At 36.5% G+C, this 27,847-nt stretch overlaps 2 protein-coding genes across 6 annotated transcripts in view; one reads left to right on the top strand and one right to left on the bottom strand.

The window, feature by feature from the left end:
* Nucleotides 1-27,847, bottom strand: part of si:ch211-215c18.3 — a 42,473-nt gene that overhangs the window by 8,645 nt on the left and 5,981 nt on the right. Inside the window, exons 2-4 of one of the 2 annotated variants that reach the window (XM_073952217.1) lie at nt 25,981-26,020; nt 7,421-7,546; nt 7,187-7,316 (exon numbers count right to left, since the gene is read on the bottom strand). The gene's annotated coding sequence lies outside the window, so the exon portion shown is untranslated. The remainder of the gene's footprint in view (nt 1-7,186; nt 7,317-7,420; nt 7,547-25,980; nt 26,021-27,847) is intronic. The other variant, XM_073952218.1, reaches the window with a different exon arrangement.
* On the top strand, nt 17-27,776 carry cfap77 (cilia and flagella associated protein 77). 4 transcript variants are annotated; one of them, XM_073950488.1, is made up of 7 exons: nt 17-2,201; nt 2,640-2,719; nt 16,586-16,685; nt 18,040-18,268; nt 22,792-22,897; nt 22,998-23,099; nt 27,473-27,678. In XM_073950488.1, exons 1-7 carry the CDS (start codon nt 2,156-2,158, stop codon nt 27,593-27,595), a joined length of 786 nt encoding a protein of 261 aa, XP_073806589.1. In that variant the 5' UTR covers nt 17-2,155; the 3' UTR covers nt 27,596-27,678.

The following is a 27,847-nucleotide window of genomic DNA, read 5'->3' as shown; positions in this document are numbered from 1 at the left end:
TTTTTTACTTAGTACATTTCAAATGAATTCTGACTGTGTCAGAGGTTTTCCTGTGTTTCATTAATTCATTCATTTTCTTTTCGACTTAATCCCTTTATTAATCACAGTTACGCCGAGGATGCCCTTCCAGCTTCAACCCATCACTGGGAAACACCCATACACTCTTACATTCACACACATATGGACAATTTAGCCAACCCAATTCACCTGTACCGCATGTCTTTGAACTTGTGGGGGAAACCAGAGCACCAGGAGGAAACCCACTTGAACATGGGGAGAACATTCAAACTCCTCACAGAAATGCCAAATGACCCAGCCAAGGCTCGAACCAGCGACCTTTTTGCTATGAGGTTAATGTACTACCCACTGCACCACTGTCCCTAGTTTTCTACTGTTTAAATATAAAGCTAGATTTTGCCTTGATTATAGCCTATCAATCAAGCTCTAGGCTTTCTAGAAAACACTCTTGCAGGTGTGTTGAGGCAAGTTGGAGCTAAAATCTGCAGGACACCGGGCCTCCTGGACTAACTTTGGACACCCCTGGTCTAAGAGTATTCTTTGTACCATTCATTCCTTCATTTTCTTGTCGGCTTAGTCCCTTTATTAATCCGGGGTCGCCAACTTATCCAGCAAGTTTTTTTGCAGCGGGAGAATTTCCAGCCGCAACCCACCACTGGGAAACATCCACACACATTCACACACACACTCATACACTACGGACAATTTAGTCTACCCAATTCACCTGTACCACATGTCTTTGGACTGTGGGGGACACGGAAGAAACCCGGAGGAAACCCACGCGAAGGCAGGGGGAACATGCGAATTCCACACAGAAACGCCAGCGACCAAGCGACCTTCTTGCTGTGAGGCGACAGCACTACCTACTGCGCCACTGCCTCGCCCTTCCTTTGCACCATAGACTGTAAAATGATTTGTACTTTTTTTAAAATTCATGATTCAAAATATACAACCACAATCAGGAGATCAATAAAGGAGAGATATACTGTGAGAGAGGAAAAAATACAAGTTACATTAACTGCAAAGAGAAAAAGGACCAACAAAAAAGAAAAGAGGAAGTAAATTGCAACTGCACAAAAGCATATGAAAATAAATAAATTAAGACCACTGCAAGAAAGCGATCTAACTCAAATCAGAGTCAATAGACAACAGTTTTTCATAAAGTACCCAAAATCCGTACACATACGGAAAGATGTGTGCATTGAGTCAACTTCAGTCAGAAAATGTCAAAAAGTAGGGACTGATTTATGTATAAAAAACTTTAAAACAAAGTAATAAAAGTTGAAGATAAATTCTTTAGATTTATGCAGATTCTTGGTAATATCAAATAATTTCTTTTAAAATAAACGATTGTGCAAAGGTAGGAGGGGTGTTTAAATAATGATAGTGTACAAGTCGAACCAAAACGTCTGAAAAAATGCACACATACAAAATAAATGTATTAAAGTTTCATCATCCTTACCACAAAATATACAATTACTCGGAATATCAACATATTTAAAAATAAATGAGTTAACCCGATATTTTGTATGCAATATTTAAAAAAACGAATAAAACCGGTTTTAATTTTTTAAAACCCATTTTAAGGTTGAAATTATTAGCCCCTTTAGGCAATTTTTTTTAATAGTCTATAGAACAAACCATCATTATACAATAACTTGCCTACTTACCCTAACCTGCCAAGTTAACCTAATTAACCTAGTTAAGCCTTTAAATGTCACTTTAAGCTGTGTAGGTGTCTTGAAAAATATCTAGTCAAATATTATTTACTGTCATCATAGCATAGATAAATCAGTTATTAGAGATGAGTTATTAAAACTATTATGTTTAGAAATGTGTTGAAAAAATCTTCTCTGCCTAAAACAGAAATTGGGGGAAAAATAAACAGAGGGGCTAATAATTCAGGAGGGCTAATAATTCTGACTTCATCTGTATATCTACTACAGAATGAAAACACCTCAGGTTATTCTCTCTGCACGGCTGGGGAAATTGGAACCAAAACAACATATGTCAGTTGGTTTAAGATTGGCAAGGAAAATTCGGAGATTGCAGCCAACAGAACCTGGGAACTTAAAAAAATAAAAAACTCAGGTTATTCTCTTGTGTTCTCTCGCCTTTGGAACGAGTCTCTGCATCGATGCTGCCCTCTGTCGTAGTGGAAGGCGACCACGACCAATTAACACGTAAGAGCTTGTAGTTTTATGCATAAATCGTTTTTAATTTCCCAAATTAAGTATATTCACGACTACAACTACCAATATTTGACAAATACATTTCAAATGAACATTCCTGCATCGATCCCCGTACTTGTTGCAGAAGCGTCCCATCTCCATGGCAACGCCAGGCAAGCAAAAGAACGTGTCGTCTCGCGGCCTGTAAATCGTCGAAACTGCTCTTAATAAATCGTGTTTTAGTGCTTTTGAACTTAAAACAGCAAGATTTGTTTAATCACGAAAGCGTCGGTGAACCGAGTTTTTCAAGGTGTCGTCTACGTTACAGGTTGAAGAGATTCTTTAAAAAAACAATGAACATGAAAAATGTTATAGAACATATATTTCATGTTTTTTTATTTTAAAAAAATCATAAAGTCGTTTTTAAACTATAATGTTGTTTTATTATAGGAGTCAAGGAATCAGAGATGGAAAGTCCTCGTATTGGTGTGGTGAGAGACTCGATGCTTCATCGTCCTCTATTGATTAAGGTCAGGACTGATATTTATTTATGGATTTGACTTGTTATGTTAACGTTGTTTATACTTAATTATAAATTATATAAACACACTCATAATTACTTTTAAGGCAAGACAGTGTATGTAAATAGGGCAACAACAAAAAATGCTAATAGTTATAATCATACTTTCCCAGCAGTTGACTGTTTGTATTTATAGATTTCTGTATTGCAACTTATCTAAATTGCTGTTTAATTTTGAAAACGAGACGTTAATTGCACACTATTTGCTTAGATACTTTCTGGCTCAGTAAATGAGAAAACAGCCTTTATTAACATTGTGAGTGAAATCTACAGATTCAACCTGATAAAATGCAAAACACTGTGCTGAATATTTTCCTCACATTAGACGACATGTCCAAACTAGAGCCTGCGAATCAAAACTGGCCCATGGTAACCTTTGATTTACGCCGTCATCCCATCTTAAAAGAGAGGAAGAATAATGGGGACGGTTTAGAGACTGTAATTTCTAATTAAATGAAACCTTTTGTTTGTTTGTTTTTTATTGCCAAGATCCAAAAGGTAATGGAAATTGGATGTTTCATTTAAATGAATTTTTTAATGCACATACTGTCACCCAATGGATAGAACACAATGCAGAGACATCAGTGAGCAAATAGACAGAAATGAAAAGCTGATAATATGCAAAACACAGATACAACCTGATAAAATGCAAAACACTGTACTAAATATTTTCCTTACATTAGACAATAAACCCAAACTAGGGCCCGCAAACCAAAACTGGCCCATGGTAACCTTTGATTTAACGTTAACTCGCCATCCCATCTAAAAAGATAAATTTGGATGGTTTAGAGACTGTAATTTCTAATTAAATGTAACCTTTTGTTTGTTTGTTTTATTGCCAAGATACAAAAAATTTATGGAAATTGAATGTTTTATTTAAATTATTTTTTTTTAATGCACATACTGTCACCCGATGGATAGAGCACAATGCAGAGACATCAGTGAGCAAATAGAGCAAATAGACAGAAATTAAAAGCCAAAATTGACAGGTGCATAAAAACTGTTTTTTTTTGTTTTTTGTTTTTTGCCAGTTTAATTATTGTCTTGCCTTAATTTAAACATTACTGATGTTCTATAGTGGAATTTTAACATTTACCTTATTGCTTGGAAACATACACAAACAAAAACAGCACCAAAACTAGAATGATCACTAGATGGCAGAGTTAGTCTCTAAATAAATCTCACCACGACAGTCATGCTTGTGTGGTCTTCCTCAACACTGACTGCTAATACAATAATAAGTAAACTAAGTGAAAAAGGATACTCATCCAGAATGTGCGATTCACAGACAATTAGTATATTCACAGTTTGATGCTTAAAGAGAAGAGAAAACTGACTCCATTTTTACTCACCCTCAAGTGTTCCCAAAAATACGACTTAGTATTTTTTAATGTTGAAAGTGAGTTATTCAGTACATATTTAACAAATCCTGTCCAGTTAATAAAATAAGGAATCAGCTTTAAGAAGGAATTTAGTGCAAAATGTAAAATTAAGATGCAATTAAAGAGTTTAAAAAGTTTATTTTGTCAAGGGCAATTTAGTAATCTAAAAGACATAATTGAAAGCTTTCTTTGATATTAAAGTTTTTACAGAACCTTACTGTTACTGTACTGACATTTGATGAATAGTGTTTATAAGATGTACCCCCCCCCCCCCCCCAAGCCTTCTCCTAGTTAACCCTCTTTGTGAGACCAAGCACAAGTCTTGAATCTCTAACTAAGTACATCCAGCGTATCTTTCATCTAATTCTGCTTCATTTAAACTTCATCAACTCTTCCAGTGGAGCAGAAGGAGAATGAAATGAACCCGCACAATCCTCAATGTTTCTCCTTTTCCTCTGCTCCCATGGCCTTTCTCTCTTTTCACACTCATCCAATCATCCTGTCCATCCCTGGTGGGATAAGACGCCTTCGTCAGACCTTTGCTTGCTCTCGCCCCTCCTTTCTTTCTAATGTTCTCTAGGGTTATTTGATATGCCCCTTTTGACTGATGCAGAAAATAGGATTACTGTATTTAAATGACTATGATAATGAACTGCGTGCATGTTCCCATAGTCCCACGAGATCAAGGATTTCTCATTCTTTTTCATTGTGAGCAGTCATAGCTACAGGTTTTGGCAATGCGCTGGAACAATGACAGAGTCATCTGTGAGGATTTAAGCTTTTGTTCTTGTGGCGTTGCCTGATGTTGCTCTATTTCTTCCCTCTCGTGCGTCTATAGTTGTGAGAGCTGTAGGTTTGAGCGTTCACCCTCAATCAGCAGAGGCTCTCTTTTGCTTGCATGCTGTGTAAAGGAAGAGCCACGAAAGGCTCGTTCATTAAGAAATAGGCCAACTGCAGCAAGTCCCATGTGCTGAGAGGATCTCTCGTCGGCCTGCACAGTAGTTCATCATCGCAGGAGTTTTCTCTGCTTATGCAGGCCTGATGTATGGCTGTCCCGTGGGGAAAAGGGACATATATCTTAGTAATGTGCTAATGGGCCTCAAAGTGAATAGGAGATGAATTAGGCTGCATCTATTTTCTTAAATCAAAGTTCATAATTGGCATCTATGTTTCACTAAATTATCTTTAATGTTCATGGAATATTTTTCATTGATCGAAGAAAAAAAAATTGAAGAAAATTGAACGGTTTACGGAAAAATACTGATGAGAAACCTGAATGTTTATTCTCATGTATGGGAGCATTTATTATGAAAGGTTTTAATCACTTCAAAATGAAAATATTGTCATCATTTACTGATCCTCATGTCGTCTCATCTCCATTTGATGTTTGTTCATCTTCTAAACACAAATGAAGATATTTTTAATCAAATCTGAGAGATTTCTTCCCTTCATTGAAAGTCTGTTCACCCAAAACTCTGATGCTTGAAACTGTTTATAAAAGATTAAAAATAAATCTGTGTGAATTAAAGGGATAGTTCACCAAAATGTAATCACCATTTACTCTCCCTTGTGTAGTTCCAAGCAATTATTTTCACCGAGTTTTTCCCCCCACTGAACACGAAAGACGATATTTAGAAAAAATGTTTAATACTGATCGATAGAAAAAAATACTATTGAAGTCAATGGCTATTGGCTGGGTCCATTGGCTTTTCTGTGTGGAGTTTGCATGTTCTCCCCGTGTTCATGTGGGTTTCCTTGGTGCTCCGCTTTTCCCTACAGTCCAAAGACATGCGCCATAGGTGAATTGGGTAAGCTAAATTGATCGTAGTTTATGTGTGTTAGCACATGAGAGTGTATGGGTGTTTCCTAGTACTAAGTTGCCAATGGAAGGGTATCCGCTGTGTAAAATATATGCTGGATAAATTGGTGGTTCATTCCGCCGTGGTGACCCCTGATGAATAAAGGGACTTTTTAAAAAAGTGGAGGGTGAGTAAATAATGATAGTTTTTATTTTTGGGTGAACTATCCCTTTAATTCAGGTCCCCTGAAAAGACATAATCACTTTACTGCGTGGACAAAAATAATTTTTAAATAAACACTAATCAGTGGACACAAGCAGAAGCTCAGTCAAATGAGAACAAACCTCATTGGCTCTTGCTGAAGCTCTGGTGTGATATGAAAACAACCACACGGGTTTTTGCACATCAAGGAAGCAAGTTTGAGCTTCAAAATCTTCATAAATCTAATCATAAATTTGCTTATTACATAAAGCAAACTCCTAAGTCCTTTTTGATTTTTTTATCTCTATGTCAGAGTTTTGAGGGAATGAACTTTCAATTAAGGAGGAAGTCTCAGATTAAAAATATCTTCATTTACCTACTGAAGAAGAGCAAATTTCTAATAGGTCTGTAATAACTTGTGAATGGGTAAACTGACAAAATTTCTGAATTAGAACATTTTCTGTGTTTGTGACCAGAAAGTTGATAGTGAGGAAAGGCTTCTCCTCTTTTTTCCTCTCCTCTTGTTAATTCCTTTTTGATGAGGCATGGCCAATAAATCCTGTTTTCATGCCTGTATTCCCTGATGACCAGTAAATTAGAGATCAGGGGAGCAGATTTGGGGCTTTTGTTGTTCTCTGGTGTCTGAGAGAGCCCTGCTGTGCAGCAGGCTGGTTGGGCCCCATTCACAGTCCCCTCTTCCCACTCATTACCATTCACTTCATTCAGCCTATGTAGCTAATGTTAGACACACGGCAATCTGCACTTCATTCTTAAGCAAATCTGTACTGTAGCCGATATTCGCCTGCAGCGCAAATTTATTATGCATATGTGGTCTGGCCTAAAGCAGTTTTTTGCCCGAATTAAACTTCAGTATATAAAAATAAAATAAATGCAGTATGAAAGCTCAGGGCGCTTTAAAATGCAATGCTAGAGTGTGGGATTCGATAAAAAAATCAGTTGCCTACTGACTTTAATTGGCCCCTGGAATGTATTTGAATTGCAAAAGAACTGGCCCAGACTTTGACCTTCACCCACCTTTCACAGGCATCTTCAGTTTGGCCCATATTTACAGCCCTCAGTAACATCCCTGCAAAGGTGCTTTAGCTTCCACACGGTCACTGTTGCAACACCGGGCCTTATTATTAATGGGATCCAGCTGGGACCGCTGTAGACACATGCACAGAGAAACAGATACATAACCATGAACCTAATACATAACTGTAAACTGCTTGCATAATAGACAAATGTAAATGAGATATGTAAAGAGACCTTTGGCATACGTAGTCTGTCATAACAGGGGCCGCATGCATTCATTTATGGATTAAGAGAGTGGAAAGCATATATCATTCTTGCCCGCAGTTGTAGTGCTAACTACTGGTGGAGTCTCTGAGGCCACTGTCAGCGGGGACGAATGAGAACAAGGAATAATATAAGCTAGTTTATATGTTTTCAGTATGTTTTCAAAAATGATTGTTGAAATATTTTCACAAAACAATTCATTTGATTCTGTTATAATTTATTTGAATCATAAGAATGCTACAAGAAATTGAAAAATCATTTATAATGTTGTTGTAAAACTGCTAAACTGATTTAAAAATAAAATTAATAAATTAATAATAATAATAATAAGGCACATTTAATACACATGGGTAGTTGAAAGTGCTTTACATGAACAAGAATAAAAGAAACAAGTAAAGCAAAATAAAACAACAAAGAATAAAAATTTATAAAAACAGATTAAAATGTGTTAAAAAGGTTTTAAAAGCATGAAAAAGTAAAGAAAGACACAATGGTGCGATCTGTCGGACGTAACACAGTGCTCATTCACTAAAGGCACAGCTAAACAGATGTGTTTTCAGTCTTGATTTGAATGAGCCTAATGTTGGAGCACATCTGATCATTTCTGGAAGCTGATTCCTGCAGCAGGGGGCGTAATAGCTCAAGGCCGATTAACCCTGCTTCGACTGAACTTCTGGAACTTTTAGTTTATTTGATCCTAAAGATCTGAGTGATCTTTTGGTTTTGTATTCAGTGAGCATATCTGTGATGTATTGAGGTCCTAGGCTATTTAGTGATTTATAGACAAGTAGTAATACTTTAAAATCTATTCTGAATGTAACTGGGAGCCAGAGTAGAGACCTGAGGATTGGTGTGATGCGCTCTGATTTTCTGGTTTTGGTCAGAATCCTGGCCGCAGCATTCTGGATGAGTTGCAACTGTCTGACTGTCTTTTTGGGAAGGCTGTTACAGTAATCCACCCTGCTGCTGATAAAAGCATGATCAAGTTTCCCTAAGTCTTCACTGGAAACAAAGCATCTAATTCTTGCAATGTTTTTGAGATGATAGCATGCTGATTTAGTTACTGCTTTGACATGACTACTGAAACTCATATCTGACTCCAGAGTCACATCAAGATTCTTGACCTTATTTTGTGTTGTTTGACCCCTAGAGTCAAGGCACGCATTTACCTTGAGAACCTCATCTCTGGTCTCACAATAATAATAACAACAACAACAACAATAAGAACAACAACAACAACAACAACAACAACAACACTGAGTTATACAAAGGCTGTCTTATTTCATTTTAAATATTTTTTCTTTTATTATTATTATAAAAGACAGTTTTACCACCCTAATTTTTGTTACTTCAATCCCTCTCAGCCAATAAAAATCTAAATAAAATAAAAATAAAATTGTAATTCAGAACATTAAAGGTCCACAAGGAAGGGATCATACATATAATGATAAAAGAAAATACACAATTTATGCATATAAATTTAGTGTATACACTTTTACAATTTTTGTTTTGATATACTCACTGGCCACTTTATTATGTACACCTTACTAGTACCGAGTTGCACCCCCTTTTGCCTTCAGAACTGCCTTAAACCTTCGTGGTATAGATTCAACAAGCTACTGGAAATATTCCTCAGAAATTTATTCCATATTGACATGATAGCATCACGCAGTTGCAGCAGATTTGTTGGCTGCACATCCATGATGCAAATCTCCTTTTTTCCACCAAACCCCAAAAGTGCTCTACTGGATTGTGTCTGGTGACTGTGGAGGCCATTTGAGTAGTAAACTCATTGTCATGTTCAAGAAACCAGTCTGAGATGATTCGCGCTTTATGACATGGCGCGTTATCCTGCTGGAAGTAGCTATCAGAAGATGGGTACACTGTGGTCATAAAGAGATGGACAGCAACAATACTCAGGTAAGCGGTATGGATCTATGCTTTCATGTTGTTGACGCCAAATTCTGACCCTACTATCCAAATGTCGCTCAGAAATCGAGACTCATAAGACCAGGCAACGTTTTTTCAATCTTCTATTGTCTTGACAAGAATGGCACCCGGTGTGGTCTTTGGCTGCTATAGCCCATCTGCCTCAAGGTTTGACATGTTGTGCATTCAGAGATGCTCTTCTGCATACCTCGGTTGTAACGAGTAGTTATTTGAGTTACTGTTACTGTTGCCTTTCTATCAGCTTAAACCAGTCTGGCCATTCTCCTCTGACATCTGGCATCAACAAGACATTTGCGTCTACAGAACTGCCGCTCACTGGATATTTTCTTTTTTTCTGACCATTATCTGTAAACCCTAGAGATGGTTTTATGTTAAAATCCCAGTAGATCAGCAGTTTCTGAAATACTCAGACCAGCCTGTCTGACACAACAACCATACCACATTCAAAGTCACTTAAATCACCTTTCTTCCCAAATTCTGATGTTCGGTTTGAACTGCAGCAGATCATCTTGACCATGGCTGCATCCAAAACCACCTACTACTTAGTAGGCACTGCAATTGAATTTAAAACCACTGCTCGGGCGTTAGAAAAGTATGTTCTATACAGTATGAATGTGAGAAGTATGAATGGAATTCGGACGTACTACATCCGCCATTTTGTCATGGTCACGTGACCTATCTGTGTCAGTTGCGTTGCTTAACTCCGATTTATAAATTCTCTCGCAGGGCATCATGGGATAGCGCAGTGTGCATGGGATGCGCACTCCAGAATCTCGCCGGAAGTAGTAGGTCATCCGGGTAGTTCTCGCATACTGATTAGTATGCGATTTCGGACGCAGTGCATGTCTACATGCAAAGGCTTTGATTTGCTACCATGTGATTGGCTTAGAAATTTGCGTTAACGAGCAGTTGGACAGGTGTACCTAATAAAGTCAAGTAGTGCTCACTGCAGAGCCACTTGGGCAGAGCGAGAGCTCAAGCTCCCCCTCGCTGGAGCTCAAGTGGCTCTGCAGCGAGCAGTGTCTCAATAAAGTAAATGGTGAGTGCATATTTTAGGTCACTCAATGGGTTTTCTTTATTCGATCTAATACAGTACAATCTTTTCTATAAATTGAATCAGGTGTGCTCCTGTTTGCTATGATTGAAATAATTGAATCTTTTTACTAAGAGCTTTGACTTTTTCTACTACCATTTGACTTTAAAATATGTTTCTCTTACATTATGTGCAAGCCTTTGTCCTTCTTAGCCTGGTTAAAATTGTTTTAACTTATTAAGCTTTATCAATAGCTGCTTTGATTCTTTATCCAGTTTTAAAAATAATCTAGAAATAAAAAAAACATGATTAATCATTCATTTTATAGGGAACTTTCTATCATATATTTTTAAAATGTAGTTTATTCACATGAAATAAATGGTAAATCTTTAAAAGCTAAAAGTAGGATTATTTAATAAGAGATGTAATAGAAAATTGTTGAAAACTCTGAATCAGTTACAATTTTTTTTGTTAGTAAATGAATAAATAAGAACAAAAAACTATTGTTATAAACCCAGAAACAAGCTCATTTTCATTTCATGTCCATGCACAAATTTAGCCCAGGTTAAAGGCAGCTTGAACTCGTGCGCAAGTCCAATTACTGTCCTTCCCATTCACGTGCTTGGTTTAAATGCAGTTTGTGATCCAAGCTGCGGACTATTTTTATTAAACACACACCCACACACACATACTTCAGCATACATACATCTAAAACGGCAGGATAACACTCATCTGTATTGAAGAAGGGTAGCAGAAGCTTGCCCAGACACATGCTCCCAATTAGCTGGCCCTCTTTATGGAAATGCCTCATCAATTATACCCAAAGCTTCAGGATTTGCCACACATAAAGAGAGTTAGCATCTTAATAACCAGCCAGACTATAGAGGAGATGAGATGAATGTGCGTGGATGTTTGCGTTGCACATATGCGCGCATTGACATTCTGGGCCTGATATTAATTCGGAGTTGACGGATTTAGCTAGAGAAGAGAAAAGCTGTGATCTGATGTGAAAGTTAGGCTTATGATTCCTCTTTCTCTAGTTTGGCATTTTTGACCCAGTTCTTACTAATAAATATTTGTTTTTTTTGGAGCTGGCTTAGATATTTGCCAAATTGTCAACAAATTCTCAAGGCGGAAAATTATTAGATTATAGACCTTCTCGGTGTCTTTAGAACAGAATATGAATTCTCTTTTTGTGAATTGTAACGGATCACGCTGCGACAAAGATACAGATTCTTTCCTCCAACTTTCACGTTCTCTCCGCCATTCGTTCCCTCTATTTAGCTTAGTTGAGATGAAGAGATTAATCGTAAGCCAGTGTGCCTGCTGTCCTGTAATCAGGCACCAGATGGCGCTGAACCGAGCTGGAGGAGTTCGATAATAATTAGTGGAGACAGTTCGGCACGCATTACCGCCGTTATCCTCTAATCATCATCATGGCCACTTTTATTTGTAAGTCTGACGGAGGAACTCGTGGCGAAGCTGTCTGTCAGCGCCGAAAAGATGAGTTGATCATGCCTGGCTCATAACTCTTCATGCCGCTGCCTGACAAGATTAAACCAGTTCCGCAGGGAAACCTAGTAGGTCTTGGACAGGAGGTGCGGAGCAGTTTCATCCAGAAGCTTCTTCTCTGAAATGTGTGCAAATCTATCTGTCGGGAATGATGTCTGGGTGAGATTTGGGCAGAAAAAATAAGACAAATACCACATGGTGTTCGCTTAGAGAGACAACATCTGAGAAAGAGAAACTTGTGCAAGTGTTCAAACAGAAGCAGTGACAGGACTGAACAGTGCGGCGATAGACTCTCAGGGTCAGCGCTAGAAGCTAATCTCGGCAGCTCAGGGCAAATCCTAAAAGCACACACGAGCAAGAGAGGCACAAAAGGACGGTGAAAATTAAAGCACGGGGGTCTGAATGGCTCTCCTTAGCGAGAGATGATTATGTGCTCTTTTAGCCTGTGCGAATAATCTGCTCCTGCTGACCCTGTTCTAGCCTCTCCTGAAGCAGCACTATTCTCATGCTGGCCTCTGCTTCATTCAGCGGGTCCGTGCCTGGTTAATGAAAACACAATATAGAGACAGATCACCAGTAAATGACAATTTAAAAGGAGCTTTTGCTTAACATAATCCTTCGCCCGACTTGCCTTTTCTGTTGTCCCCTTCTCTTTCAGCTCTTTCATTGCGAATGAAAGGCCCAATAATGTTTTGAGGGGTCTGATTAGCCGTTTTACGCCAGCGGTTAACACGTTCCTTCAGGCGTCTCTAAGTGATCTCCTCAAAACAATCTGCAGATTAAAATTGCGAAGGGGATTAAAGGGCTGGCCGAGAAGCCTGGTGGCACTTACTCAAAAGCTTGGCGCTTTGATATGTTTCAGCAGATATGTTAACTAGAGGTTGGGTGTCTGCGAGTTAGAAAGGCCAAGGAAGATTTAGGTTATCTCAATTTGGCCGTACTTAGGCATTCGCCTTGAAAAACAGCAGCGTTTGGCAGTGCCATTCGCATTTCTGAGAGCTTTACTTGCCCGGCGTGATTGGTGGGGGTCCAGTGACAAATATCTTTCAAATCCATTTTTCAATGTAGACTATTCAAAGCCCCGAATAATGAAGGATTGAGGGTTTTTAACCAAGAATTAAGTCTTTAGATCACGGCAAACACAACAGCGATCTCCAGAGATGATGACAGACTCACCACGCCGAGTCTTTTCTCCTTCCAAAAAAATCACATACGGCAGCGTGAGGGGAAGCGCCGACATGAATGTAACTCTGTGAGTGACACATGAGCACACCTCCCTCATGTTCCATCACAGATCAAAGATACGTGCTTGTGGAGCGCTCAGGCACCATATTCCACAGATCACTTTTGATACATCCGGTTGTCACCTTTGCCGTGGTTTGATTCTCAATTTTACGCCATTTTCCAAGCTAAGCTGCTCTTAAAACAAGGCTTTGAGCTGTTTAGCACAGAAAAATAGTGGGCTTTTCTTTTGCCCCCATGAGAGATCGTCTCTGAGTTGATGATGATGGGGGTAAATACACACACACACATTCATACAAGGATAGGATAAGTGTTGCCTTTTTCAACTCTTCAGCTGTCAATCATCTTACAGTTATGACTCTGGAGACGTATATCATACTCTGCGTGAACTAACTGGACTACATAGTGCTAGCGAGTCCTGACTGAAGAAATCAGCCTACAAGATCACTCGCATCAACGTTCAATGGGAATTCGATTCTTATTGAGCTGCCAGATACTGCAGTCATTTGGATGTCTTTTGTGGCATGTTTTATGCTAATAAGCTTGTGCATAATTGTGATTTTATTATTAGACACAATCAGATGCTTTGGTGTGTTCCAATTTGAAGGTGTGGGTCGAAAACTGCCTGTCAATCAAGAAATCAGCTGCCACTCGAGAGGTTCATAAAACTTTGACTTTGTGATGGGCGCTTTGTCTCGCTGCGTTAAATGCTTCGGTTTAACAGCGCCTTTATTGTGGTGATGTAATTGAGACTGATTGACAGTTTGATTGACAGTTTAGAGGTTCACAGAAAAAAAAAAACAGATCGACTGTTGGCTGTCAGAAAATCTACACAAAAGCTGCCCCTGGCATAGATTCCATAGAAAATGGAATTGTTAAAATGTATTTAAAAATTAACTAATTAATTTACATTTAGTATGAGTTTGAGTGGGGTGGCGCAGTGGGTAGTGCTGTCGCCACACAGGAAGAAGATCGCTAGTTCGAGTCCTGGCTGGGTCAGTTGGCATTTCTGTGTCAAGTTTACATGTTTTATCTATGTTTGTGTGGGTTTCCTCCGGTTCTCCCACAAGTCATGCGCTATAGGTGAATTGGGTAAGCTAAACTGTCTAGAGTATGTATGTGTATGTCCTGGTTCTCCAGGTTGGGGGTGAAGCGTTGGGCTAATGACACACCTTGTTAAAATTAGATGCTATGAAAAACCAACGACTAAATATCAACTTCGATAAACAGTTCTGGAAGTAAGTATTAGTTTATGGGTGATATTTATGACATATTTATTTATGCTCTTGATAAAATCTCCAGTACATGGACAAATAAATAAATAAAAGATAATACAGTTAAACAACATACAACTGGACCACAAAAGTTAAACAAAATGTATGTACATCATTCTCATGAAAAGCAAATGTTCATATATTGAGATAGGATAGATGTGGAAATTTTAACTGTTCATAGATGGCCTCAAGGAAAAGCTTTTTTAATTATTAATTAATTTATTATTATAAATTAAATGAGGTTTATATTTTTGTGATCAACTGCAACAGGTTCAAAAAGTCAACTAATTTTCTCCATAGGGAAATTCGTTTTTAACAATAACTGTTCATCCTTTAAAGACAAACTATGAATTCTGAGGTAGTAAATTGATTGTAAATTATTTGTGGAACTCATCTGTTCACATTAATTCTACTTTTGTGTTTAATACCAGAATTTCTGCAGGAAAATACATTCACATATTGCTGTACATAATTTCCACAAACTTCCATCAGCAAAGAGCTCACAATGAAATCAGCCTCTTAAAATACTTAAATATGTGTATACGTGCAGATTCTGGAAATGTTTCTACAAAAAGAACTAACACCTTTAAACTAACAGTTTTAATATTATATTGAACATTGATTAATTTTTTATTATTTCATTTTAATTTCCTTTCTGGAATTGTTATACTTTTAAATACTTTCATTAGATTATTAATTCTAGTCATTAAAGTATACAGTTTTGTGTCTTTTTGTCCGATTTTCATAAATTTTTGTGATTTAAAAAATAGGCTTAGGCTATTCTCCATATTCTCCTTAGGCTTCAATTCTCCTTGGTGAATTGATTGGTTCGGTTCATGGTTTATAATGCTTTAACAAAGACTTTACTTTTAAATCACCGTGGAAAGACTGAATGGGAAAACACTTCCAGAACCAAATTCTGCTGAAAAAGTGACTTCATAGCTGTAAACTGAAAATGAGTAGCTGAATCAAGTTAAATCAATTCAACTTTACAAGCCATTTACACCTCCATTACATTAACCTGACTTATATACACAACAAATCAATTTAAAAAAAAATGTTACATCAGTAAGTAAAAGCACTAAGGTCTGTGTGGAATCAGAATTTACAATGTTTATTTTGCTAGTGCACATTGTTTAATGTTCAATTAATCTGTGCAAGAATTTCCACTGAGAAAACTGTTTGTTTTGGTAATAATTGTACTTTTTTGGAAACTATTTGCTTCTGCGTTTCTAAGTTGACATCAATTTGACAGCTTCAGCCAAAATATTCTTAACCCCGCCCCCCTTTACCGTTAGTTTGCTATGAAGGAATGATGTGTAAAAAGAAAACCACGCCCCCTAGCCAATATTCCGTTTCAGTTGGAAGTACATCAACATACTGAAATTGGTGTCTCTGCAACTTGCAGTTCACACAGATTACAACATACCTGTCAACCCTCCCGTTTTTCCTGGGATTCTCATGTATTTTACAATTCTATCTCCCTATAATCCCAGTGAAGGTATTTTCCCCTATTTCTTCCATATTTTAAATCTTTCTATGAAGGGTGGCAATAAACATTTAAGAGCCGATCCTACACAACCATACCGCCGAGCCACCAGGGGACACCCCTTGCTCTTAAGTGTTATTCTGTTCTGTGCTTTCATTTTATTTAGGCATAAAACATTTTGAAATAAATATAAAACCAGCGGGATTCCCTTCCTTTTCATTTCAGGCGCCGTCGCCCCTTTTATGCAACTCTCAAAACAGCCAGTTCACGAATATGTACGTGACTGTCAGATGCGCTCCATAGTGATAAATAGATGCCCAAACAGACTTTGAACATGCGATTTGAAGAGGAGCAAAAGTGGACACTCTGGGTTTTATGTGCGTGTTCGAACAGACATAATAATCATATTAATAACAATAATAACATCTAAACGTCAATCTTGGTGGGTTTTCTTTTGAACACTACTAATTTTGTCTTAAATGAGCATAAACAGTTAGGAAAGTAATCGAATATTCATCTCTAATTTTCACATCCCAATGTTGACCGGTATGGGCTATAAACATATGTTATCATGACTATTGATCATATCATAAGTAAAGAGTGCTTCATCTCAGCACTATGTGTTTTATATACAGCCAACTCTTGGAAAGTCAAAGTCGAGAGGATTGTCCTATCCAGGACCTGAGTTTGTTTTCGGGACAGCGACCACAGTACAGGATGGAGGAGTACAAGAAGGTAAGTGTCAAAACAACTATGTAAAAGTGACACAAGAGCAGTACTAGATTTGCCTTAAAAACTGGGCTATACATGGAAAGCATCATTACCAGATCATTATAAATCTCAGTCTCCACTCAAACTCAAAGCCTTTTGTTTATGAGACACCACACCCACTCCCCCTCAAGCCCTGTCACAAGATGATGTCACAGTGTGTTTTCTTCAGTAAGTGTCCCCTCAGGCGCTCTGTCAGTGCGCTCCTGTTAGCATGCTAAACTGCGCCTGGCTTCGGCACCGGCTCCTGTCTCACTCTTTAATTATGCTTTTCCAAAACGGACGACAGGCTGTGACTGCAAGTGTCAAGCCCTTATGCAGTCCCATGAACTCTGGATGCAGTTGTAGGCCGAGTTTACCCTGTCATGCTTATCTAAGCTTAGTCATCACAAATCCTAATGGAAGTAATATTGCAGGAAACTGATCTCTGCTCAGTTTTTGAACATGTCAACAAGAACCCCGCCGAAAGCCTGTGCCTACTGCTATTTAGCGCTGCCAGTCAACAAAGCCATTAAAAGCTGTTGCCTCTGCCTTGAATGGCTTGCTGATCCGTCTATGGCTGTATCGGAAAGTTGGAATACTGCTAACATTAAGTGTTCAGAAGAAGAGGAAGTCATTTATTTAAAATCTCAATATCAATTTAAAGGTCCTATGAAATAAAAATAAAGTATTTAAGATGTTAGTATCAGCATTGTTGGTTTTTGAGTTATCTATTAGCACACATGCTTTAAAACTGTGAAAAAATTTGCGTTTAGAAAATATAAGAACATGTAAAGCTTGTAGTTTGACACTTCCGCCTAAATGGAGCAACAATTTTTTTTCACATCATCTCATACTTCATTTTCTCATCAAATCTGGACCAATGAAATGCTCTCTAGTATCTGGCATGCCCCGCCCCCTTCAAGAAGCTTCTCGTTTGATACGCTTGAGCTCATCCACTCTCACTGGCAGAGGGGTGTTAAAGCAAAACCATTGACTGTAAAAGTTATGAACGTAGTATGCTCAAATGAGGTATTGAAACAAAAAAATTACAAACTACAAAATTTAAACCAAATTTTATATTTGTATGCATCCCTTGATCCATCCTGTTTATTAAAATGTTATTTAATATTTTCCACCAACATATTAATTTGGGTGTACAAATTTTTGGACTGTGATCTAATTTTTTTTTTTGGTAGACTCATAAAAATCTATCTAAAATAAAAATGTATTAAACAAAACCAAAACACTACTAATAAAAGACTGTGCAGTTATCCTTCTCATCAACGAAATTCTGTGTATTATTAGTATTTTATTATATCTCTTGATGTGTCTTTTTCAGCCATCTCCAACTGGCACACTCACACTATGTCTACCACACACCGAGCAGCTGAGAGGGATTTTATTGCCCTCAACAGAGAAGGGGTAAAGTCAGGCTTGGTTACTGCTAAAGAGCTTCACCAGTACCGCGCTACTCATGACATACGCCGCAAACCGCTGACCAGAGAGGGCTTTCGCAGGTCTGCACCACCACGCTTATCACCTGACGATTCATTCTTCGTCTCTAACAGGTGAGTTTGGGCTTGCTCTGAGCTGTGTGTTCAGTGTGTTTGCTTTTGCTGATAGTAATCAGATGCAGACAATAATTTTTAGTAAATGCAATGATGTACATGGTTTTCAATTGAAACTATTACCAGACCTTTTTGACGTTATTACGACGTTATTTAAAAGCATAATAAAAAAAAATTGTCATCTGTTTAGACATCTGTTACTTTAATGAAACTTACTTTCTCAAGCCCCAGTCTTGGTTTCTTTCTCTGTTTACGTCTTCCACCCTTATATACACTCCCAAACACAGCTGAACGTTCAACACTTGATACTGCAGAAAAATAAATATTTGTCAGCCAAAAAGTGTTATCTTTTAAAACCAAAATAGTTTGTTCATATTCAAGAGCATAGGAAAAATGACAATTCATTATATATATATATAAAGAATTGTATTTATGTAATAATTAATCTTACTTTTTGTTAATAATAATAATAATAATAATAACAACAATATTAATAATAAAACAATCATGAGAGGAATAATAATAATATTATTGTTATAATCATAAATAATATAAACTATAACAATAATATATTTTTTTATATAAAATATATAACAATATAATATTTTTTAAAATAATTGTTATTAATAATAATAACAACAGTAATAATCTTATAGTTGTTTTAATAAAATATTAATAAAATAAACAACAATAATAATAATCATTATTATTATTATTAATAATAATAATAATAATAATCATCATCATCATCATCATAATATAATAGTTATCATTATAAATAACAAAAATAAACAAAAATATAATAACAAAAAATTAGAATATACAATATATAATAATCTACTATTTTTTATAATAATAATAACAATAATAATACCAATAATAGTAATAATCTTATAGTTTTTGAATAATAATAATAAAAGCAATAATGATAAATATTATTATTATTAGTGGTATTATTATTATTATTATTAATTATAATAAAAATAACATAATAGTTATAATTATAAATAATATGAATTTAAAATGTAATAATAATAAAAATTTGACTATAAAATATATAATAATATAATAAAAAATATTTTTATAATTGTTATTAATAATAATAATAATTGAAAAAAGAATTATATAAAAATAATAGTAATACTTATAAATATTATAAAATAAAAATATACTAATAATTTTTATATAAAATATATAATAATAAAATATAAATATTTTTGTAATTGTTAATAACATTAATATTAATATTAATAATAATAATAATAATAGGAAGAAGAAAAAATATAATATAAAATAAAATATAATATAAATAATATAATAATTTTTTTTTATATAATTCTTCCTATTTATTATTTGGGGTCTTTTGAAATTATTTTGGGGAAAAGAATAATGATATTCCCTCTGCAATATATGACCTAGCAGACAAGACACATATTGTCTACAATTTATCCATGGCTAAATTTACTTTTAAAATGTAACATTCAACTTTCAGTGTATTGATGTTAGGCTACACAAACCCTAATATGGCAATAACTCACTTGTCAACCTTTCAGCAAGTCATATAGGACTCTAGAGTAAGTATTATATCTCTCAAATGAATATTTCATCATATTTATAATGTGTCCTCTTCACTTTTCCTATCATTCTCACTCTCGTAGATGTATAAATACGTCTATGAGCAGGACCCTCTCTCAGGACATTTTTGAGTGGGAATATGAGGCAGGCTGTTTTGATCAGTTTAAAAAAAGTGATTTGGGTGATGCAAAAGGAAAGTGAGAGAGGTGCAGGAATGTGTAAGAAACAGTGAAGGAAAGAGGGAAGCATTCATCTATGGCTCTGTGTGTCCACTGAGAAATGACACGGGCATAGGTTTATTACAGCCGTCCGCAGCGCCACAAGCTCCCTTCACTCCTTCCTTCTGCCTTCCACATGCTTGCTTTTTTGTTCTGGTCCTTCTGGGCCTTGATACTGTTGAAATGGAGCTGAATTATTTAACCGAAAACACAGCTTTGTGCCCACACTTTCACTCTCACACACACATACGCTTGATGTTGATACATCCAGTGTGAGAAGTGTTGGGTGAGAGTGTGTTTCAAGAGCCAGTCAGGAGGAAGGAGGTCTGGAGCAATGAGAGGTAAGATCAGGGGTCCACAGGGACTTGTTTGGCCCTGCACTCTATCCATCAAATGCTGTTTGCCAATGCCATGGTCAGCCCTAATGAGGGTGTGCTCGGATCCTTGCACAAAATGTCACCATCCCCATACGCACACATTAAAAACAGCACACACCGCTGCAAGACTGTTACATCTAGAGGTGTCTGTTTGAGATAGAAGAATGTTGTTTTCACAGCGTCACGCCTGGCAGTCCAGCATCTAATGCCAGTGAAAGGGAAATGCTCAGCTTTCCTCTGCAAGTGCCAGAACCACACCTTATGTTGGGATAATTGTGGTTTGGAAGGCTCGTTCCAGCATATATTTAAAGTCGCCATGAAATGGATGTTGCAATAGTCTTTTTTTCCTCCCATGTTGTGAAGTGGCTTGTCACAACATGGGTTTTCTCCTCAATGAAAAGAACTAATAAGGTTGTTTGTGCCGACTGTTTATTATGTTTTATTATGAACTAAAGTTAAAGGAGTCATTCACCCAAAATGTATATTTCTGTAATTAATTTACTCATTCTCATTTTATTCCAATTTCCTAAGACTTTCATTCACAAGTCTACACTACCTGACAAAAGTCTTGTCGCCTGTCCAAGTTTTAGGAACAACAAATAATAACTTGACTTCTAGTTGATCATTTGGTATCAGAAGTGGCTAATATGAAAGGCAAAGGCCTCTAGATTATGCTTATTTTACTAATCTAAAATATGATCATGTCTTGATTTGCAATGATTTAAATAGGACAGAAAGGTTGACTTTACTTAGACAAAAGTCGTGTCACTTGACAGAAATAATGTACAGTCTAGAATATAAAGTCATGGTGCAGTGGAAAAAGAATTAATATCTTGTCTGACTCCCATGATCTTCAATGCCTCCTCCTTCATCTGACCCCAGAAAGCATAATAATGTTCATGTTTGGTGACTGGGCTGGCCAATCCTGGAGCACCTTGACCTTCTTTGCTTTCAGGAACTTTGATGTGGAGGCTGAAGTATGAGAAGGAGCGCTATCCTGCTGAAGAATTTGCCCTCTCCTGTGGTTTGTAATGTAATGGGCAGCACAAATGTCTTGATACCTCAGGCTCTTGATGTTGCCATCCACTCTGCAGATCTCTCGCATGCCCTCAAACTGAATGTTATCCCAAACCATGATTTTTCCTTTACCAAACTTGACTGATTTCCGTGAGAATCTTAGGTCCATGCAGGTTCCAGTTGGTCTTCTGCTGTATTTGTGATGATTGGTATGCAGTTCTACAGATGATTCATCAGAAAAATCTACCTTCTTCCACTTTTTTAAATGATCAAGTCATGTTATTTGCTCTTACAACTGAGAGACAAAACATTGTCAATACATTCCATCTTGCTTCAGTGGTTCAGCTGCAATCATATGAAGCTCTAAGAACATTTTAGTGTGGCAAAAAAACTGTCAAAAATGGCCTTGTTTCCCAATGTTTTCTGTTCCAAGTGTAGTGTGTGCATTAACAATGGCCAATATGGTGTTAAAAAAAAAAAAAAAAAAATATATATATATATATATATATATATATATATATATATATATATATATATATATATATATATAATGCACATCATTAACTCATCAGTGGCGTTTTAAATGTTGTCCATGTAAGAAAACATCATAAATATTTGGAAATCTGGCGATCACAATAATCAAACCCATGGGAACAACTGTAGGCAGAACCAAAGTTACAGGACTGTGTTCTCTGGAATCCTCTGAAGCGGTGGACTTATGTACTCCGATTGCTTGCTGCTGAAATTGGATGTTGCTAGATCAGATATGTTGCGGCCAGAAGTTTATGAAAATTACTTATATTATTTACAAAATTACTCATTATTTGTATTTTATTAATGCCTACCCCAACCCTAAACCCAACCACCACAGTAATGTAAAAACAGATCTGGAGTCTTCTCTATTAGTATAGCTGATTAACCACAATAATTATTTATATTATTTATTACATTTCCTCTTAAGGCCCAAGCTGTTTTTTACATGCATTTTTTTATTTCTCTTTGCTATTTGGGTTTATTGGAACCCAATTAGAATAAAACCAAAGTATCATCTTAGAAAAATCCAGTTTTGCGCATAAAGTTAGTGCGCATTTTTGGATGAAAGCATAGCTAATGAGGCATAAGAAGCAAGTTAATTGTCGAAAGATGTGGTTCAACACATGGATGTTTGTTAACATGATCACATGAGCATCCCGTAAAAAATTCTTTAAAAAGTTTTACACGTGTTTCAAATATGTTCCAATTTTTCTGTAAGGGTGATTTTTTAACATTAACAGAGTAAAAATCACTTCCTCCAAGTTGCGCAGAGCCTAACAGAAACTGCTTTGTTCCGTTTCAGGCCATCCACTCCAATCTCAGAGCTCATCGAGTACAAGTATGCTCAAAGATGGCTGGAAGAGCAGCAGGTCAGAGACAGAGTCCTCCAGGCCCATCAGCATAAGAAGGTCTGTAGACGAGATCACAGTACGACTCCCTGTATTAACCTTTACTGCCTAATGCAATAAAGCCATAAGCATCTACTGCATCTGACTCTCGCCTTCACAGGCTCAGCTCGGTCGTATACAGGACACAAGAACAACCCTGCTCCGAAAGAGTCAGCCCTTGCCTGAGGCTCCGTCCACGTGGAAACTGCCTCGATTCCAGAAGGTGAAAACCACCAAGACTTTCACTTCTGTATTCTCCATTCAATTAATTAGTAAACTACACGGTACACAATTCAGCCATATGTAGAACAATATATTATAATTTCATGCATTATTTGTTAAGATTTATATTCATTTAGTAGTTTAGAATAATCACACTGGAAGAATAAGGCTACAGTACTGTGTCTTTACAGTAGTCAGTGTGACAAAGACAGAGAGAGAGTGTGTGTGTGTTGTGACAGTGTGAAAAATGTATGCTGAAAGCAACAATATCTGCCTCAAGCTCTTACGATTGTTCACAGACACACACACACACACACACACACACACACACACACACACACACACACACACACACACACACACACACACACACACACACACACACACTAGCCCCTTCAGTTTTTGGTCCCTCTACTAGCCTTAACGCAAAGCACCAGGTAAATCAAAAGTGCTTTTGTTTTTATTGGTCTTTTGCGTTGACAAGCAGACTAGCAGCCTGACAGCTCTACCTGACAGCGGAGCATGGAAATCCTCTATTGACAATCCCCAATGCTTCCAATTATGAAGGAATCAAGACTCTCGCTGAGCTAATGATGGCCCTTCCACATCCAACACACCTTCACAAACACTGACGGATCACCCCAAAACAAATGCACTAGCCACAGTGTTGATTTACACAGGGTAGACCACTACTAAAAATCACCATAATGCAAAAAATAAGTCTTATGAAGTCTTTCACTTCATATTTTCAATTTTTCATAGTATATGGATTAAGTCCAGTATTTTTTTTACCATAAACCAACATATCAACCATTTGGTAGAGGCTGATATTTTAGAAATTATGGGATGTGTTGAAAAAACGCATTGAGTGTGTTAACTAGCCACATTAGGAGTTAAAACCAGTCATGAAAGATTTGTGTTTTTGACAGTATGTGGTTGCATTAGATATCATTAGGCCCACCCGGAATCTGCGCGCGCAGATTTTTAGCCCATCAATAATTCTGTTTATTTACTTGAGTAAATGTGTGTAAACCTATATTTATTCAATTTTTTAAAATTAATTTCAGTAATATTATTGACTAATGTGAAAATGTTCATCTGATTTATGTACAATGCAGTTTTACTAGATATATTATATGACAAACTTCCTTTATTTACCAAATCAAGTGAATCTAATGGGATTTGCATTTTAAACGTTAAATAAAAGTTTAAAAGATTTTATTTTTTATTTCATATATTAAGGTTTTAGTTATGAAACTCCCAAAATAATTCTGCAGATTTTTACTAAAATTCTCAGCAGAAATAGCAAATAACGTCCGCTGATTCTGTCTGGCCCTAGATTTCACATCACTTGAGTGTGTGCTTGTGTTAGTTAAACACAATAACAGTCATAGGAAGAAGCCATTATAATTAGTGTATGACTCATTAAAAATATCTTCCATAAATTTGTTCTTTTTAATGTGTCTGTTCACAGTTGGAAGATTTATGTGGATTAAAGCAAACTCTAGTGTAATATGAATAAATCATGGTGTGAATCAAGTATATACAGTTGAAGTCAGAATTATCAGGCCCTCTTTGAATTGTTTTTCTTTTTTAAATATTTCCCATATGATGTTTAACAGAGCAGTATTATAATTTTCACAGTATGTCTGATAATATTTTTTCTTCTGGAGAAAGTCTTATTTGTTTTATTTCGGCTAGACTAAAAGCAGTTTTTAATTTCTTAAACACCATTTTAAGGTCAATATTATTATCCCCTTTAAGCTATATATTTTTCTCGATAATCTACAGAACAAACCATCGTTATACAATAACTTGCCTAACTGACATAACCTGCCGAATTAACCTAATTAACCTAGTTAAGCCTTTAAATGTCACTTTAAGCTGTATAAAAGTCTTGAAAAATATCTCCTCAAAATATTATTTACAGTCATCATGACAAAGATAAAATAAATCCGTTATTATTAGAGATGAGTTATTTAACTATTATGAATAGAAATTTGCTGGAAAAATCTGCTCTCCGTGTTACAAAAATTGGGGAAAAAAAATAAACAGGGGGGCTAATAATTCTGACTTAAACTGTAGATCAAGATCACTGGAAAGTTGAAAAATATGAAAATATGAAATATGAATGCAACATGGACCAAAGACAGTTAAACTAGCTAAAAACAGAACATGATAATTACGTATCTCCAGCAATCCTGTTTTCTTGTGTCTTACTACAGTGTAGTACAGCATAGTTTAACATAGTTTTTTTATGTTTGTTTATTTAACTGGGACAATGTACTTGACATTATTATACAAAGACTAATGCTACGTACAGTACAGGGCATACAGCATGAAGCGAATTTGCATCCCTCGTCCTTGTTTAGGCTTACATAAATAAAAAAATCAACAAATAAAAATAATACAACACACATGTAAAGTACATACAGCGTCACAAACATAAAATGTAAGTCAATCTGCATACTAAAGAAAAATCTGACCAACCTGAATGAATAATACTTAATGTTCATCGACAGTTGAAGTCAGAATTAATAGCCCCCCTGCCACTTTTTACTCCAATTTCTGTTTAATGGAGAGATTTATTCAACACATTTCTAAACCTAATAGTTTTAATCACTCATTTCTAATAACTTTCAGAATGTCCACTATTGTTTCAGACAATACTACAAAGAGCTGCTTACTCAAACAGTGTACTATTTAGTAAGAGGGTGATTTCTGATACAGCCTATGAGGGACGCACTGAAGGGGTAATGAACAGAACAGAAACTGGTGTGTGTTAGTTTCATAATGGAAACTAATAACTGGTGGGACAACTACAACAGGAAACTATTTAATACTATAAGGGATAGTTCACTCAAAAATTGTAATTTACTCACCCTTAAATGAATCCAATCCTGTTCGAGTTTCTCTTTTCTCCTGAACACAAAGGAAGATATTTTGAATTAACCATTGACCTAAACAGTAGGAAAAACAACAGATTTTGTGTTGAATTTTGAACTGAATTTTCAGTTTTGGATGAACTATCTCTTTAAATAAAAAGTGTAAAGCAACAAATTAGAACAAAACCTTTAACACTTAATAGCTTTAAGAAGTCACTTCTAACAAACAAATAATAAAGTAAATCAACAGTTTAAAAACGTACATTTTATGATGCAGTGACTATTTATTTTCACTTTTTTCTTCTAACACAAATACAGTAACGCAAAACGAGCACACACCCACACACAGAACAGCATTATATTGGTCTTTTTTTAAATATATTTACACTGCTCAATCACGAAACATGCACATTATGTTGGACTCTCACTTTTATATCCCACAATGCTATGTTTTCCCTTTAACTCTTTCCACGCACTCCCCCTCCATCCTCTTTTTCCTCCCTGTCTGGATTTCCTCTGCAAATTACAACCCCCTCCCCACCCTCGCACACACACACACACACGCACCCTGTGGCTGCCTGTCCTGTCGTCCACCCTCAGTCGGCTCTAATGAGGGAGGGAGAGTGTTATTTTGGTTGCACGCCTGCGCTAAATTCTCTCTTGTATGACAGCTGATGGAGAGAGAGAGGAGCGTTAACCTTATAAAAGATTTACCTCCGCTCATTACAGCCTGTCAAGTAGCTGTCCTGATAGCACCAGCTTCGACATTTGCATCCTTGACTCTCTTCTTCATTCTACACTCATTTTCTTCATTCCTGTTGTTTGTTTGTTTGTATTGTCACCTTCCCTTACATCTCTTTCATTCCACCCTTCCCGAGGACGTGTGTTCCTCCTATTTAATTCAAAAAGGTTTGGAGGTGTCAAAAGTGTTTGTGGGAGGCAACAGATTGTTTTTTTAGAGGAGGAAAAGGAAAAACAAGGAAATATATTTAAAACATGATGTGACACGACTAAAGTTTCCGAGTGTTGGGAAACATGCTATAAACTAACCTTTGGAAGATAGAAAACGCTGAATTTTGGGATGAATCTGCTGTTTTGAGCCATTGTTTAAATTAAATGTGCTGTGCGAGCTCTATTATTTAATAGCTGTCAGTATACATCTTAAACTACCAGTTAAAATGCTACAGAAAGGGGCAAAGCATGCTGCGTTTTTACAAAGCTCCCTTTTTTTTAATGTTCAGCTATTCTGACTGCACTTTCGTGTATCAAAACAGAATGTCTACCGTCTTCCAACAGTGCCATCCATGTTACTTTTCTCTGTCATTCATACCTTTTTTTAGTGTTCAGAGTTGAGTTACAATTGGCCTTCGTCTGCATTTATACAGCGTTTTAGCAGATCATATGAGACTGTGGTCTTTTGTATGCTATCTTTCTACATCCTAGATATCAGAGTAAGATTTATCGGACTCTATGTTTTCGTATTCTGCAGGTGGGAGCGGCTCTGGACACCTTTCGAGATCCTGAAGCCCGGAAAAAAGCCATGAACGCCCACTGCTCTGAGTCTGTTAGCAGGAGAGGGATTCTGGGTCAAGGCACTTACACGGTGGATTAACAGAGCTGTAATTATTACATGTGTATCAGGCCTCTTCCTCGACTGTTCATCTTTTAATGTCACAATAAATGATGTTAACCGCTTTTAATTTGTTCCGATTTAGAGTTTACAATCAATCGGAAAGGATGATTCAATCATTGAAAGCATGAATGGTATCAATTTAATAACAGCTTATTATATAGTTAATAAATTGTTATTAATTTGAGCAATCATATGAATCATCTCCTTTTGAGATTTATTGTTCTATTTTAT

The sequence above is a fragment of the Danio rerio genome, chromosome 5, assembly GCF_049306965.1.
Source record: "Danio rerio strain Tuebingen ecotype United States chromosome 5, GRCz12tu, whole genome shotgun sequence".
In the NCBI taxonomy this organism is placed as follows: Eukaryota; Metazoa; Chordata; class Actinopteri; order Cypriniformes; family Danionidae; genus Danio; species Danio rerio.
The sequence above is the reverse complement of the archived record's forward strand: the minus strand, read 5'-3'. Positions and strand labels throughout refer to the sequence as shown.